The sequence below is a fragment of the Pteronotus mesoamericanus genome, unplaced genomic scaffold (genome assembly GCF_021234165.1).
Source record: "Pteronotus mesoamericanus isolate MK-2021 breed Mesoamerican mustached bat unplaced genomic scaffold, CSHL_Meso_final scaffold_54, whole genome shotgun sequence".
Lineage (NCBI taxonomy): Eukaryota > Metazoa > Chordata > Mammalia > Chiroptera > Mormoopidae > Pteronotus > Pteronotus mesoamericanus.
In genome coordinates this window covers 27,461,880-27,476,905 of record NW_026555321.1, presented here as the reverse complement: position 1 = coordinate 27,476,905, position 15,026 = coordinate 27,461,880, and the positions used below count along the sequence as shown (strand labels likewise).

Sequence of the window (15,026 nt, the reverse complement as noted above, 5' to 3'; positions counted from 1 at the left end):
TTTAGTAGTCAGCGCGCTCCAAAGCAGTCCGCCGTGGTTTCAACTTCGGCAAGAAGAATCCCAAGTGTGCTGTGCCCTTCCTCCCCCACAATGGGTACTCACTCAATCACTTAAATTTAAATTCCACTGACGCCTACGCATAAAAAATCTGCGCCCTGAAAGGCCAGCCCGAGTTCCTTGCTCTGCTGAGGCACTGGTCGCTCTGCGAGCTGGCTTTGCCCTCCATTATTTGGCTCCCAACCCGCGCCCTGCCCACCTCCTCCTTCAGGAGGCCCCTGACCCTCCCCGGACAGTCATGCCTAGGCTGTGAGGGTTCGATTTGTCCCTCTGCTGCCCCTTCACACGCCATCTGCCCCCCAATGCTGCGGATGTGTCCTCCAGCGGCTTCACCCCTCTCTCCTGTACCCCTGCAGCCACTCGCTGGGTCCCGGCTCGGACAGTTTCTGTCCGACGGCACGGGTTCCCCTTTAGAATACCGACAACCTAACGTGGCCCCTCTAATCTGCCTTCTCCACCCCCAGCAGATGTCCTTAAAAGGCAACCCCGACTCAACACCGTCCTTCCACACTGCCACCTTGTGGAAGGAGCCACGTGTGCCGGTCAGCCTGCTCTGGCCCCACTCCCGCCGAGGCTCAGGGCTGGCCAGCCGCTCCGTTCTGACGCCGTGCGCTCTGGCAGCCCGCAGCCCACACCAAGCGACCTCTGTTCCTCCAGCACGCTTTGTTCTTTCAGGCTTCCAAGATTTTCCACATGCTGCCTCTTCCTAGAAAATTTACCCCAACCTTTACCTGGGTAATCCTTAATCCGTAATTTACCTAACCTCTGAAAAGTGTCTTTTGAAGAAAATTAACTGATTAAGATAATCAAGGTCTCGAGAGCTTTCTACAGTTCACTGATCTTATTTCATGTGGGGTGGTAACAAATAGCAAAAACAAAACAAAACAAAACAACAAAACCCTCACAACAACCCAGTATGTTTATGAGATCTGACTTTTTAAAAAAATATTTCTGCCATGGAGTACATGTAGCAAAACAAGATTAAATTTATCTTTCTAGTTACTAATATACAATTTCCCTCAATAATGAAATGATCCATGTATATATATTTTCTCTGAATCATAAATTGACCTGTGAAAATATACACACTTTCTCTGAATAATGAGATGACTTATGAATATTTACACGCTTTCTTTGAATAATGGAATGGCCTATGAATGTATATATATTTTCTAGCTGAATAGAAGTGGACAGATAGAATAGTTCCCAACTAACCAAATCAGCAGGAAAAAAAGCGAAGATAAATTGTTTGAATGGCAGGCTCCTGCTGCCCGAAAGCTCAATTCACTTTGGCAATGTTTTAAAAATGGCTACCAAAATAGGTTTATAATATTTTTCAAAAGCAAAGTGAAAAACAACAACACCCCATCTTTAAAAAAAAAAATAGGTTTTAAAATTAGAGAATGCTAATCCTGTCCTGCAGTCTAGTCTGATAAATCATCCTGGGCCACTGGAGGGCACGTGTCTTTGCATACAGAGAGTGTGCCATTTTTCCCGAAGCTAAAACACAAGAATTTGCAAAATGGGAAATGAAATTTCTAACTGATAATGAGGCTGCCAGCGTGAATGCACATAAACAAAAGCTCTGTGTCAACGGGCATCACACGGTCTGCTCAAGGCCACTCTTTCGGGTTAGTGATGTTTGAAGATCTGGGAAGGCTTGCGGCCAATTTTAAAAACAAAATCTCACTACTGAAAGTGTTTGCTGAGATGTCCCAGATTCTCAGGGAAATCTGACAACTTAACGATGTGTTTGTTATTAGCTGTCTTCATGAAAATTTGTTTTTTAGTGGGGCGAGACGAAGATTCATAGAAGGAAAATTTCACTCATGGAAGAGAAAACAAATGGCTGGCTCTTTTTAACAGGAAGAGAACCAGGTAAACTGAGTCCCTGTGCCTGTCCGAGATCTGAATGACCAGTTCCTGCCTGCCTAGTCCACGTCTCCTTCCTGGGAGCTAAGAGGGTACTGGCATGTGGCAGATACCCCAAAAAGGCACGTGAATGAATTCACCTGGGAAGTGACCATCCTTAGATGCTTCATGCAAAGTCCAAGCCTGCCAGTACTGTAGTAATGCATGTGGCAAGTTCCAAGTGTTTATTAAAATGTTGGGATATTGATGGAAATATTAAAAATAAGGACCATGGTGGGTGAGACTGCTAATTGCGACAAAGCCTCTCTTTGGCCAAAGTTCAGTGAGTCTCTTCTGAACCCTCTTCCCAACGAGGCCTCAACTTTTGGGCTTGTATCTGTCTTTGCGTCACCCAGTTTTAGCAAGAATCTGCCTAAGTCGGTTTAACCAGCTAGAATCTCCCACTCCCGACAGCAATCAAATTCCTCATCCTCAGGTGCTATCTGATCACTCTGGACCACCTTTAGCAAGAATCCTATCAAGCTGATTTAGCCAGAATTACATCCCCATTGCCCCTGATGTCACCTCCTAGGAATTTTCCATTCACTAACCCCCACCTTCCTCCTTGGCTGTAAATCCTCACTTGTCCTGCTGTATTTGGAATTGAACCCAGTTCTATCCTGAGGTCTCTTTTCCCCTATTGGCTTAGTTCCTGAATACAATCTGTTTTAATTGCTTTATCTACTGTCTGGCTCTGGTTTTCTTTTAGTTATATGCTAAAATCTATTCTCCTCTTCTGGGGAATTTGGTTAGATCCCATTTCTGAAGTCCTAATGGTTAGGGAGAGCCACGTGACTCATTGTTTGCCAATGAAATAGGTAGCGAAATATTAATAGAGGAAGGGTGTAAAGGGAATCAGATATAATTAAGCCCAATAAACTTGAGGGCTGAATCAGGCACTAAGTCTGCTTACTTCACTAGGAAATTACAGCTTCACACACTCCTCAGGGAACCACCAGTTTAATCCCTGCAGATTATTGGGGGAGGGATAAAACAATGAAGGGGAAGCCAAGATGGCAAAGAGAGTTGCTTCCACTATGAGGCATGTGCAGTAGGAGTTAAAATGGTGACCATAAAGGCCTGTCTATCGAGGCTGGGAAAAGGATCAGATTGGATAAGGGACACAGAACCATGGAAAATCTAGGAAATGGACTGGTTTTGGGGAAGGACCCAGCACCAGCCTGCGAAAGCTTGGGAAGTTCATTGGTTAGTTTGAAGAAATGCCTGGTCCTTCCCAAGCCTGAGATTGCAGAATCCCAGTTTAACAAAGAAGCTCACTCTCGTGCGGGTAACGTGTGCTCACCCTGTTCATTCATGCGTCCTCCCTCCAGGCAGCCGTGCAGGTCTAGCAGCCATGTGGACTCCAGGCGTGGGCCTGGGCACAGCCAGCGGGAGTGCAGCCAGCAACACAGACTGAGCTATCCAGATGGTGACAGAGCTGGACTGAGCCAATGGCGCAGAACTTTTGGACCTTGGCCTTTGCACTGGGCTCGATGAAGATAAGGTTGGATTTTTTCCATGACGGGATGGATGGAGACAGGACACTGGGAACCCAGGGACAGTCCTTTGACTTTACTTCTACAATGAATCTTACCACAAAACCTCAACCTCCCAGGTAGTGGGTCTCCCGAAATGCTTTTCTCGCAACTCCATGAAAGGGCCCCATTTCCTCCGGCAACAGAAGGACGTATGCTACTTCCAGGTTTAGGCTTTCAGATCATGGGCGTGTCCCCTTCACACTCTCCTTCCCTGTGGCCACTATTCAGGCATGGCAGCAACTCAGGTTTAGTCACGTAGACATCCGCAGGCTGCGGGGGGGCGGACACCACTTGGAAGGAACCCAGAGCCTTGAATGACCAGGAGGAGCCTAGTCCGACAACCTGGAACATCTGTCTCAGATCTTCACACAAAAAAGAGACAGATTTCTTTGTTATTCAAGGCAATGCATTCTCGGGTCTCCTTCTTACCCTGACTAACACAGAAATGATTGTATCTGTGACAATGAATTTTTCTTCAGGTAAAATTCATGTTATTGTAGCCTCATCAGAAATCTGCTTTCACACTGAAAATTCAAAGAATCAACAGTGCTACCGTTTTCAGCCTTCAAACCATTGATTTCAGAGTTCTTATTTACATTTTTATATGCTTTGTTCATACCCTATATATGTCACAAAGCTTGAGACAAAAGCCTGAGGCTAATCCACATGCCCACGAGAAGATTTATTGTGCTCCAGCAGTAATCTGAGCAATTGCTGACTTCTGCGCAGGACATTAAGACTGGAGACGTGGTATAAGACCAGTGACACTGTTATCAGAAAACAATTCAAAAAAGCTTACATGGCTGGAAACTTGAATGAGTTCATACCACAGATTTTTAGAGTTTATGCTAATTAAAGAATTTATTGTTTTCTATTACTAATAAAATTAAGTTCTAAAAAGACAAACTCAATATACTTTTCTCAGTTTTTCACTTTCTGGACCTTTTTGCTTTACTTGATGTGATTGCTTGCCTTCTCCCTGCTTCTTGAAACTCTCTCCTTCCATAGTTCTCATACCATCGCCCTCTTGCCTTCCTCTCTGTTTGCAAGTTCTCCGTCTCCTCTTGGGACCCTCCTTCCTCTCTGTGCTATTTCAGGTTGGTGTTTCCCAGGACTCTGCTTTCGGCCCTTCCCTCACTCCACAGGCTCTGTCTGGGATTCCGTTCAAGCCCAAAGCTTGAACTGCGATCTATATGGTGAAGTCTCAAATCAACCTCTTTCTCTAAGCAAGATAAAGCTCACAATTATTCAGCCTGTCATAACTTCTAGAAATTACCACTTGGATGTCTGATGACAGTTCAAATTTAGCACTGAGAGCCCTCCTTGTAACTTCTCTCCCAGATTTCCCTTCTTCTGTGTATTGTGGGAGGGGCACTGTCCCATCTCTCTCTTTTACCCCCACCAACATGTCCCCAAGTCCTATGGATCCAACCTTGTAACTCTCTCAGACCCACCCCCACTCTCCATCTCTGCCGCCACTCCTTGAGTTCCAGCCTCCGTCATTTATTCATTCAACAAACATTTAATCGTGCTCTTCCAATGTACCAGGCGCTGTCCTAGGTATTTGGGATATAGCAGCATTGAACAAAGACAAAAATCTCTGCCCTTAGGAGCTTATATGCTAGCCTGGGGAAACAGACAACTGCAATGAACACTATAAATGTGTGTGTGAGTGTGTGTGTGCTGGAAGGTAAAAGATGCTATGAAATGTTAGCATTTTTATGAAAATGTTATCAAGAAGAAGAGCAGGGTAAGGAGAACCTGGGAACCTTGGGCGAAAGGAGGAATGCATTATAATTTTAACTGCAATGCTCTCATTAATCTTATTGAGAAGATGACATTTGAGCAAAGATTTGAAGGAGGTGACTGAAGTGGCCATAGTAAAGCTACCTAGGGCATAACCACCCGGAGAGAGGACACCGTGGGGCAAAAGCCCCACGGGGGCAGTGTGCCCGCACGTGGGAAGGAGAGGCAGGAACGGTGTGGCTGAGGGCAGGGAGAGTAGCAGGCGAGGTTGGGCGGGTAAGGGGAGGAAGAGCACAGGAGGCCTCGGAGGTCAGTTTAAGGACGTGGGCCCTGACTCTGTGTGAAATCTCTTTCTGGATCACTATCCCCATGATACTGTGAAAGCCACCACCAGCTTGCCTCTGCCCTCCACAGCGTGGCGGCTGGAGATCTTCCTAATCTCATTCCTTCACTTTCCAGCCTACCTTCATGCTTACAGTCCATGTTTCTTAGCTAGACATCCAAAGCATCAGATGACCTGGTCCCTACCCAGCCGTCCGCTCCATGCTCAAGCCTGTGGGCTGAGCTGCCCACTCCCCACACCTCTGCCCCGGCCAGTCTCACTGCCCCAGCTGTCGCCTCCACCTGGAACGCTCTCTCCCCAGATCCTCACAGGGCCGGCCCCTTCTCTTCGTTTAGGCGCCTGCTCACAGGCCATTTTCTGGTACACGAACCAGGTACATGTGACAGTTCCAGGCATACAACATGCATTTAAAAATATACTTTATTGAATAAAAGCTGATTTATCAACATTCTTTTTTTCTTTGGACTTAGAAAAGAGTATCAAATTCATATTTATGAACGCAAACTAAAAGCATTTACTAAACATAGCACATCAATGGCTAAAAAGCCTTACTACTGTCTAAACATAGTCCTTTGAGGGTAAAAAGAACACCTTTGTCATGAGGCACAAGAAATTCACGAAGACGCAACTTCCACTACGATGATGTTGAGAGCCATGCAATGTTTCACTGTGAAGAGAAACATTAGGGCAACCGACTTGTACAGACAGACATCTGGCTCCTCTTACTCAGCTCACTGTGAAGACCAGACATTCTCGTTTACTAAGCTAGAGTAACGGGCACACTCCAGGACCCACTACCTTGTAGGAGGCTGTAGAAATTAGTAATTTGTGAAGCTGAACTAGCACCTGGGAGGGCAGCAGACACTGCTGGTGACCCCGATCCCACAGGCCCAGGGGGCTCAGAGGCCCGAAGTGGTTTCACATCGCTGGGAGTCTTGTCCACTGTTATAAATGACAGGTCAACATTTATTGTTTTCAAAGATAGAATTAATTAAATGGTATTAATTAATTAAACCTGCATACCCCACACACTTTCTACAAAGATCTTAAAGTAGGTCCTAAAAATACAGAATGTTTGATAAAATAAAACTAGGCCACAAGAACAAGGTCAAGGAAAATGAGGGCAGAGGCAGCAAGGGCAGCCGATCCCCAGGATCTATGCCTCTCCCGTGGGAGCTCCAGAAGTGGCCCCACCAGTGGGTCCTGCCATCGCTCTGACAGAATGAGGGGCCCTGGGGCCTGTCCTGGCTTCATGACCACGACCACTCAGGAAGGAAAATAGGCTGGGCCCCCGAAGACCTCCAGGCTGCTGTGGTAAATGAAACGTCACCCCCTTACCAAGCCGCTGGCACGGACCTGGCTTAGTGCCTCACCCCCTCACCTTAATTAGACGTCACAAGGCTGTGGGAAGGAAGGTATCGCTATCCCCATGTGCCAGAACAGAAGACTGAGGCCCGGAGAGGCAAAGCGACCTTCCCTACATGTACCTCCCAGGCTACAACGGCCTCAGAGGACTCTGAGTCAAGACTTCAATCTGATAGGAACACACAACAGAAACACATGATAGACAATTGTGACTTCTGATTCTCATATAGGTCCTCAATTCATGCTGCGACCAACCCCGTCCGACAACTATTGCAGACCAGGCTCGGGCTGGGCACGGGTGACGCAGGAAGGAGCGAGACTCCGTGCCCTGAAGAAGCCGGTGGTGTGAGGAGGGCAGCGACAATCGTGCTGGGAAGGCAAACTGCAAGGTACCACGGTGCATGGGGAGGTCCTGCACGCTGCCAGGTGGCCCTGTCCAGTGGTCCTTCTTCTAGGAACAGCCAGGGAGGCCCCCAGAGGCTTCTCAACCCAGGGATGTTCTAGCAACAGCTGACTGGCCTGAGAGCAGATGTGTGCCCCCACCCCGCCCCCGCCCCTGCCCCCGGCTGAGCCGAGCCTCCCCAATTCTCTCTTCTGAGGATTTGAAGCCCAGGTAGAGAAAGAGGACCAGAAGGTGCAGAGAGCCGAAGCAAAACATGGTCCTGCCATGAAGTCTTTGAAGCTGTCCTGAGTGTGGCCAGCTCAGAGACCGTAGCCTGCCTATGCCCCAGGCTCTTCAAAGCGGGGATAGCCAGCCAGTGTGCAAAGGTAGGACTGCGGCAGCTATTAACACATAGAAACTCTGCTGTGCCCGATGGAGCAAAGCCACTTCCTGAAGCTGTCCCTGCACCCACCCTGTGCCCTCCTGCAACCCTGGATGCTCCGCCCCATCCCTCGGATCCAGAAACTAAAGGGTTAATACCCAGCAAAGCAAGTGACCTCCACCCTTCCCCTAGTCTCAGGCCAGTTATGGTCTGATCACTAAATATGTTGTTCTGGGACCCTTCCTGCAGGCCCCCCTCTCCAGTCTGAAGTGGGGCAGTGGCTGAGCCTGATACGAGCGGAGAACCCATCCTCACACGCAGGGAGTGATTCCTAGAGGGGCCAGCATCTCCAGGGGCCTCTGAGGAGTTGTGAGAGTGGGCTGAGCAGGCACGGGGGACAAGCAAGCCAAACGGCAGGTGCCGAGACCGGAAGGGGTGGGGCTGGCAGGAAGTGGGCATGGCAGGGGCAGAGGGTCCCATCAGGAAGGCTGGCACAGGAGGCTAGAGATGGGTGTTGGGGGGGGGGGTCCGGAGGGGAAGAAAGCCAGGGTCTGCATGGCACTCTGACACGGGCTGGACTCCATCAGCATATTTTCCAGTCCAGGGGACACCGGGACATGCCCTCCGCACTTGCTGAACATAGAAAACACAAATACCCACGCTGCAAGCATCATGACCTCTAACAGAAAATGAAAAAATATTTGAAAGCCTACAGTTACATAGTATTTCATGATGTTTTTACCAAAGATGGTTCACTTCATCTTCTCCATAATACCGGATAATGAGAAGGCTTGAGACTGGAAGCGTTAACCTGAAACTCCTGGGTCCCTACTGCGGTCCGCTGTGAAAGGACAGCCTTGGCTGCAGCGAGGCATTCTGTGCTTCCACCAGGCTGGCCCTGCCCGCGGCAGGTTGGCACCCAGAAGCGTTCCATCAAAATAATGTCGTCCCCACTGAGCGCTTACCTCCGTCTCCTCTCCTCCTCCAGCAAATTCTGCTCGGGATGTTATGTGTCCCCAGACACATTTGTCGAGGCCTGGCCCATCATTTTATTGCTAACTGTGCCTCCAATTTTAGAGCCATGCCATTTTCATATGCACCATTTCCACTTTTTTCAATTATTTTTCATCCTGAGGGCTTTCAACCAAGAGCAGGCTGTTTCTACTCCTGTAGATATCTGAAGTAATACCTTCCATTTGTATGGCTTTGCAAATAAAGGAGACTGGGCATTCCCCTCAATCACCTTACTTATTCCTCACCCCCACCCTACACGGTCTGCATTGTCACCCCGTTTCAGAGCTAGAAGGCTGAGGCTCAGAGCAACTAAGGGACTCACATGCTGCCCTGAATGCAGCAGCCGAACCAGGGCCTGAGGACCCCCAACCCAGAGCTCACTGCACCATGTTCCCGCCATCACTCAAACTGAAAAACAGCGGGTGGGAGAGGGGGCCTCAGGCTGGCCAGGGCTTTATCTGCTGTGTGGCCTCACATAGGTGTCCTCACCTCTCTGGGCCTCTGTCTTCTCAACTCTGGGACCTCACTAACATGCAGGATTGTTCTGAAGATCAGACTCACTCCAGGACAGGTCACGCCCCAGCCTGTCATTCTCCTGTCAGCACTGTGATTAGGACAGACGGAGCAGATTCTTGAAAAGAACTTTCAGAAAAAGTGCAATGTACCTGTTAGCCACTAGAGTGCAGTCAATTTCTGGTCGCTTCGTCTTGGGAATGACATACAGTGGGTATCTGTCCCCGTGTCGAATGAACACGTGTACTGAGACCAGCTTAAAATGATGTGGAGCGTGACCTGCAAGAGACATAGAAAGAGAGACAGACAGACACACTGTCTTGTTATCACGCAGGACGTGTCAATCCATTTCATTTCACAGGAGTGAGGAGGGGTGACTGTGGTGGAAGGGTGCCGTGCTGGGGTCGGGGTGGGGTGCCCCTGAGCAGACTCACAAGGAGGGCCGAGGAACATGAGAGGGCTGGTTATGTCCCCGACCCCCAGAAATCTCCGGGAGGCTCTGGGGCTTTGGCTGGGGCTGGAGGCCAGTGAAATGTGGGCAAGAATGTTCCTATGGTGTCATTCACGCTCCCAGACTAGGGGGAGGCCCACAGACACACTGGACAGAAGGGCTTCTGCTTTAAATCCTTCATGAACAAGGCAGGGCACAAACAGATCCGATATCATCCTTTGATACGCTCTCAGAAAAGCCAAATTCAACATAGAAGTTATATTTTCCCACACCTTTGCTGTAAGACATCAGCAGGACGTTGTAAGCCCCGCAGAGCCTGCTTGGAAAAGCTGGGGGTGATGCCCTGAAGGTGAGGAGGCTAAGACCGGGGACCTCATCCAGGGGAACAGCCTAGTGGCAGGACTGGCGCCCAGGCTGGTGACTTCCTCACCACCGGGCTGTGCTGCTTGAAGAAGAACCAGTCCCCAGAGGGGTGTCCATCCAGGTGCCAAGTTGGGCAGCGCAGGCAGGCCTACCTTCCATGCTGCGCTCGGCCACACTGGGAATGTTGCAATACAAGAGAGCCTCGTAAACCGGGTCTGTCCCTGGGGGCTCCGTCACGGGATCGGGCATGATTCTCTTTCGACTCTTGCTACTCACGCCATTCTTAGCTGCTGACACCGGGATCAGGTGGACTGCAAGGAAAGCCAAGCAGGTCATGACACACACAGTCACAGGGAGCACCAGGCCAGCTGGAGGGCCATAGAGTGTGGCGGGGTTTTCCCCTTGAGTAACTATTCTTTCCCTCAGCATAGACTTTAGTGTAGCAAGAAGTCAGCTTCCCTCCAAGAACTGCTCCTCAACGCCCCCCGCCCCCCGTGCCTTGCCTCTTTCCTGATGACAGGACCCTCTCCTCACTAATGAGGACACAGCAATGGTGGGCCACCCCGCAGAGGGGCCTCGCTCAGCGTGGTGAAGGAAGAACTCACACACTCACTTCATGCAAACGGATTACCTCCTTCCTAACACTCTTTGAATTCAAGTAAATTCTAAGGAAGAAAACCATCACCTTTTGAGTGTCTGCGAAGAGCGGGACACAGGTGTGTGACATTTCTCATTTAATACCACCTGCTGGGTACTTTGTGGACCCCCGGAGCCAGATCACTGGTGTCTCCTTGCTGATCCTCATGAAACCACTTCAGGAGAAGGGAGCCACAGACCCGGGCGAGGCTGGGGCGGCTGCCCAAGGTGTACGTGGTGGATGGAACCCCATTTTAAGCTCACTCCTCCGCTTCCAGGCCAGGTGCCCCCCACCCCCCGTTTTCTGCATGCCATGCATGGGCTCTGCAGTCTGTCATGTTTGCCCTCTTTCTGTTGGTGAACCACTCCTCCCCCTCAGGTGGTTCAATCATAATGTCCCTGGCCCCTGGGAGTGGACATATGACTGGCGTCAATGAGGATAGTGATGGGGCTGCTGGACTCCTTTTCCTTGAGAGCGGTGCTGTGCTGCTACTAGGAAAGGGTCTCCTTTCCTTCTAGATACTGGTCTCTGAGGATGGAAACTCGGGGCTGCCCCAGCCATCTGTCCCTCCACAGCAAGCCTTTGTCCGCAGGAGAAGAGAATGATGCTGAGTAGAGACAAAGCAGGCCAACAAATGAAGAGAGTTCAATAGAGAGAGAGCAAGAGAGAGAGAGAGAGAGAGAGAGAGAAGGCAGACCTGAGGACGTCCATCCTTTGTGCCCCTGGTCCAGATAGGGTTGAAGTCAGAACCTTTCTTAGATATAAGTTGAGAAAGTCTCTTTTTGCTTAAGCTAGTTTGAGGTGGGTGTCAGTTACTTTCAAACAAATGAGCCCTGATTAATATGCTGTGTATAACGTGCACTTTCTGGTCCAAATTTTTGATGGAAAAATAAGGATGCACATTATACATGGGTAGTACTAAATCCATATCTCTATAAATGTTTTAAATTCTTTTATTTATGCTTATGCGTTAAAAGTATAACTCTAGAAACCAATAACAATACCTGTATGCAAAATAATACCCTAGAATACAATAATAGGTTCTGTTTCTAAACATAAATACAAAATTGAATTCAAAAATTGAAATGAAAGAGTTTTATCCTAAAAGTTTGGGCCAAAAACGTGGGTATACATTATACATGACAAAATACGGTATTTCTGAACAGACGTAAGTCCTTCTTCTGGGTCGTGGCCCTCAATCTTTCCATGTGTAGCATTATGGATTTTCTGGAACTCCCTACTCAATAATAGTTGTATTTTTAGCATCCACCAACTGAGGAAATACACAGAAATAGGTGTGCCCATCAACCATTGCATTTCTAAAAAGTTTAATAGCCACTATAATACATTATAGATGCCCACATTTGAACAGCTAAAACACGGCCCACTCACCAGTCTAAATCTATATAAATTCCTTAGTTTCTTCTACAAATTCTTCTAAATATGAAACTTCCCTTTGGCAAACGGATGTTAATAACAAGGGTAAAAGACAAGCAGTCCACTGAGAGGAAAGTACTTACAACATATATAACAGACTAATTGTTAATATCCAAAGTGCATACAAGCTCCTAAAATATAAAAATCAGAAAGGATATGAACAGGCTAATTACAGGAAAATAAATACCAATGCCAATACACATATGAGAAGACATTGAACATTATTTACAATTAAAGAAATACTAAATAAAACAACAGTAGAATACGACCCTCCCCATCAGACTACAAAATCATGTATTGAAAATATCACCGGCATGGGCACGGTGTGAAACCTACACTTCCGTACACCGAGGGTGAGTGGCAACCTGAGCCACCTTTGGAAGGAGTATTTATTTGGCTGTAGCCACCAAAATGTTATATGAACTTTATTCCTGGTCCCATTACTCTACATCTTGGAATCTATTCCACAAAGATATGAATGCCCATCACAAAGATGTATGGCCAAGGAGATTCACTGCAGTGCTGTTTATAATAACAAAAAAGGGAAATAACCTACATGTCTCTCACCAGCAGAACAGAAAGTTACATGGACAGTGTGGAATATTCTGCCACAGTGAAAAAGAATGGAAAAGAATTAAAGAAAAATGAAGCAGATAAACCAACTCATGGGATATTTACACAATCCGCTTTGTGAAAAGAAAAATCAGGCTATAAATGTATGAATACACAGGCATTTTTTTATTATGCAAATGCACAGAAAAATGTCTACAAAGACAACCACCACAATGCAGCAGTGGATTCCTCTGGGGAATGGGTGAATGGGGCATGGAGTATCTTCACTTGTTTTTTCTGTAGCTGTCTATATTACTGTATATATCCATGCATATACATAGGTATATATATTTACAGTAGGCTTGTTACCTATGTCCTATATGTATAGAAATATGCTATCTCTATAATGTCTACATATACTTGTGTTAAGATAACAATCACAGAGCTGTGGAGTTGGCTGTTTACCAACTCAAAATTAGCCCTTTGGTTCATCCTAGAACCATTTTCTTCCCAGCAGCTGAAAGGGGCCGAACTGCTAACACACTGCACAGGTGTGTTAATGTACTATGGGGGAATTTGTTCCAGAACAAGGGAAAGAAGAAAAGTAGATGTCCTAAAGCAGTGTCTTAATGACTCCTCTCTTTGGGCTGTGGGGCACCCCTCAGTCCTTGACTCTACTCTTTTATGACACGTACCAGATTCTGGCCCCTGGACCATGCCCTGGACCATTCTCTTTGAGTCTGGACCAGGGAGAAGTAAAGCTAAGGAGACACAATAATATGAGTGACACAGGGCAGAGGAGCATGGTCCCTGCGTGTCCCAGAGTCCCCACAGTCTGCTGGTTTATCTGTGAGCACACAAGGTGAGACTGTTGGGGTTGCCACTTGGGTACTGCTATAGACTGAATGTGTCCCCCCCAATTCACATGTTAAAATCCTAATCCTCAGTGTGATGGGGCCCTTAGGAGCTGATTAGGTCATGAGGGTGGCATGCTCATGAATGGGATTAGTGCCCTTATAAAAGAGACCTTAGAGAGCTCTTCCACCATGTGAGGCCACAGCAAAAAGAAGCCTTCTCACCAGTCACCGAATCTGCTGGTGCTTTGATCTTAACTTCTCAGCCTCCAGAACTGAGAGAAATAAATTTCTGATGTTTATATGCCAGCCAGTTTATGGTATTTTATTAAGCAGCCCAACATACTAAGACAGGAATTGTCGTAGTTGGATACAAATGACCCACCCATGATCCAATGAAGCAGTGATTTGAAAGCCGTAGATAGTCCTGGCTGGTGTGGCTCGGTGGATTGAGCACCCAGCCTGCAAACCAAAGCATCGCCAGTTCGATTCCCAGTCATGCTGCATGCCTGGGTTGCAGGCCATGTCCCCAGTAGGGGATGCTTGAGAAGCAATCACACAATGATGTTTCTCTCCCTCTCTTTCTACCCCCTTTCCCCTCTCTAAAAAAATAAATAAATAAAAAGAAAGCAAGAAAACCATAGATAACAATTGAGTGATAATCAGATGATCCATCCAGGAAGACTTGATCTGCAGCTTCCTCTGGCATCTGGGCCTGTCAGCCTCGTCCACCCGCTGCTGGGATTACCCTGCGCTGTTTGCGCCTTCCTCGGTCACCAGGATGCAGAGTCAATCCATGTGGGCTTCTGCAGATTCTAGACATTCAGGGGAGGTTCTGATGCATAGACGCCATGGGGTCACACGTTTCCCCAGCTCCTTCTGCCTGTCTTCTGCCCCCACCCCTCCGCCCTCCCAACTCAGTTCTCATTGTCCTGAACCGCTCAGAGCTACCCCTACTCCCACAGGATGTTTCTCACCCATGCTTGCAACTCTACCCTCACCCCACCTCTGTTCTCCGAATCTGGCCAACTCCATAGCGGATCCTAGGGGTCACCTCCTCCAGGAAGCCCACTCCAAACCCTCAAGTGGTTTTGCCGTCCCTCTTCTTCAAGCCCACCCTGTTCTTGCTGCCATCTTGTCTCACACCACAGTACATGTAAGGAGGAGTGTCCAGTTTGTCAGTCGCCACATCCAGAGGGCCAGAGCTATGGTTCTTTCATGTTTACAACCCCTCGCCAACCAGCACAAGGCAGACCCTTCATATATGCTTGTTGAACTGATGCTCTGAGCCAGGCACCACGCTCCATGCTTTCAGTGAAATACTCCTTGAATCCTCGCATGGGAGCCCTGAGGGTGAGAGGTTACCTGCACAGCCCGGGGGTGGGGACTATCAGGCACGGTGTTTCCTGTGGAGACACCCAAGCTAGGCCTAGAAGGCAGACATGAAGCTGGCTGCATGGGGAAGAGCAGAGGGGGGGTGT

At 48.1% G+C, this 15,026-nt stretch overlaps 1 protein-coding gene across 3 annotated transcripts in view; it reads right to left on the bottom strand.

The window, feature by feature from the left end:
* Positions 1 to 15,026, bottom strand: part of PXYLP1 (2-phosphoxylose phosphatase 1) — a 68,524-nt gene that overhangs the window by 6,578 nt on the left and 46,920 nt on the right. For all 3 annotated transcript variants that reach the window (XM_054594982.1, XM_054594984.1, XM_054594983.1), the window contains 2 exons: positions 10,218 to 10,376; positions 9,404 to 9,530 (listed from right to left, as the gene is read on the bottom strand). In XM_054594982.1, coding sequence (XP_054450957.1) covers positions 9,404 to 9,530; positions 10,218 to 10,376 — 286 coding nt within the window. The remainder of the gene's footprint in view (positions 1 to 9,403; positions 9,531 to 10,217; positions 10,377 to 15,026) is intronic.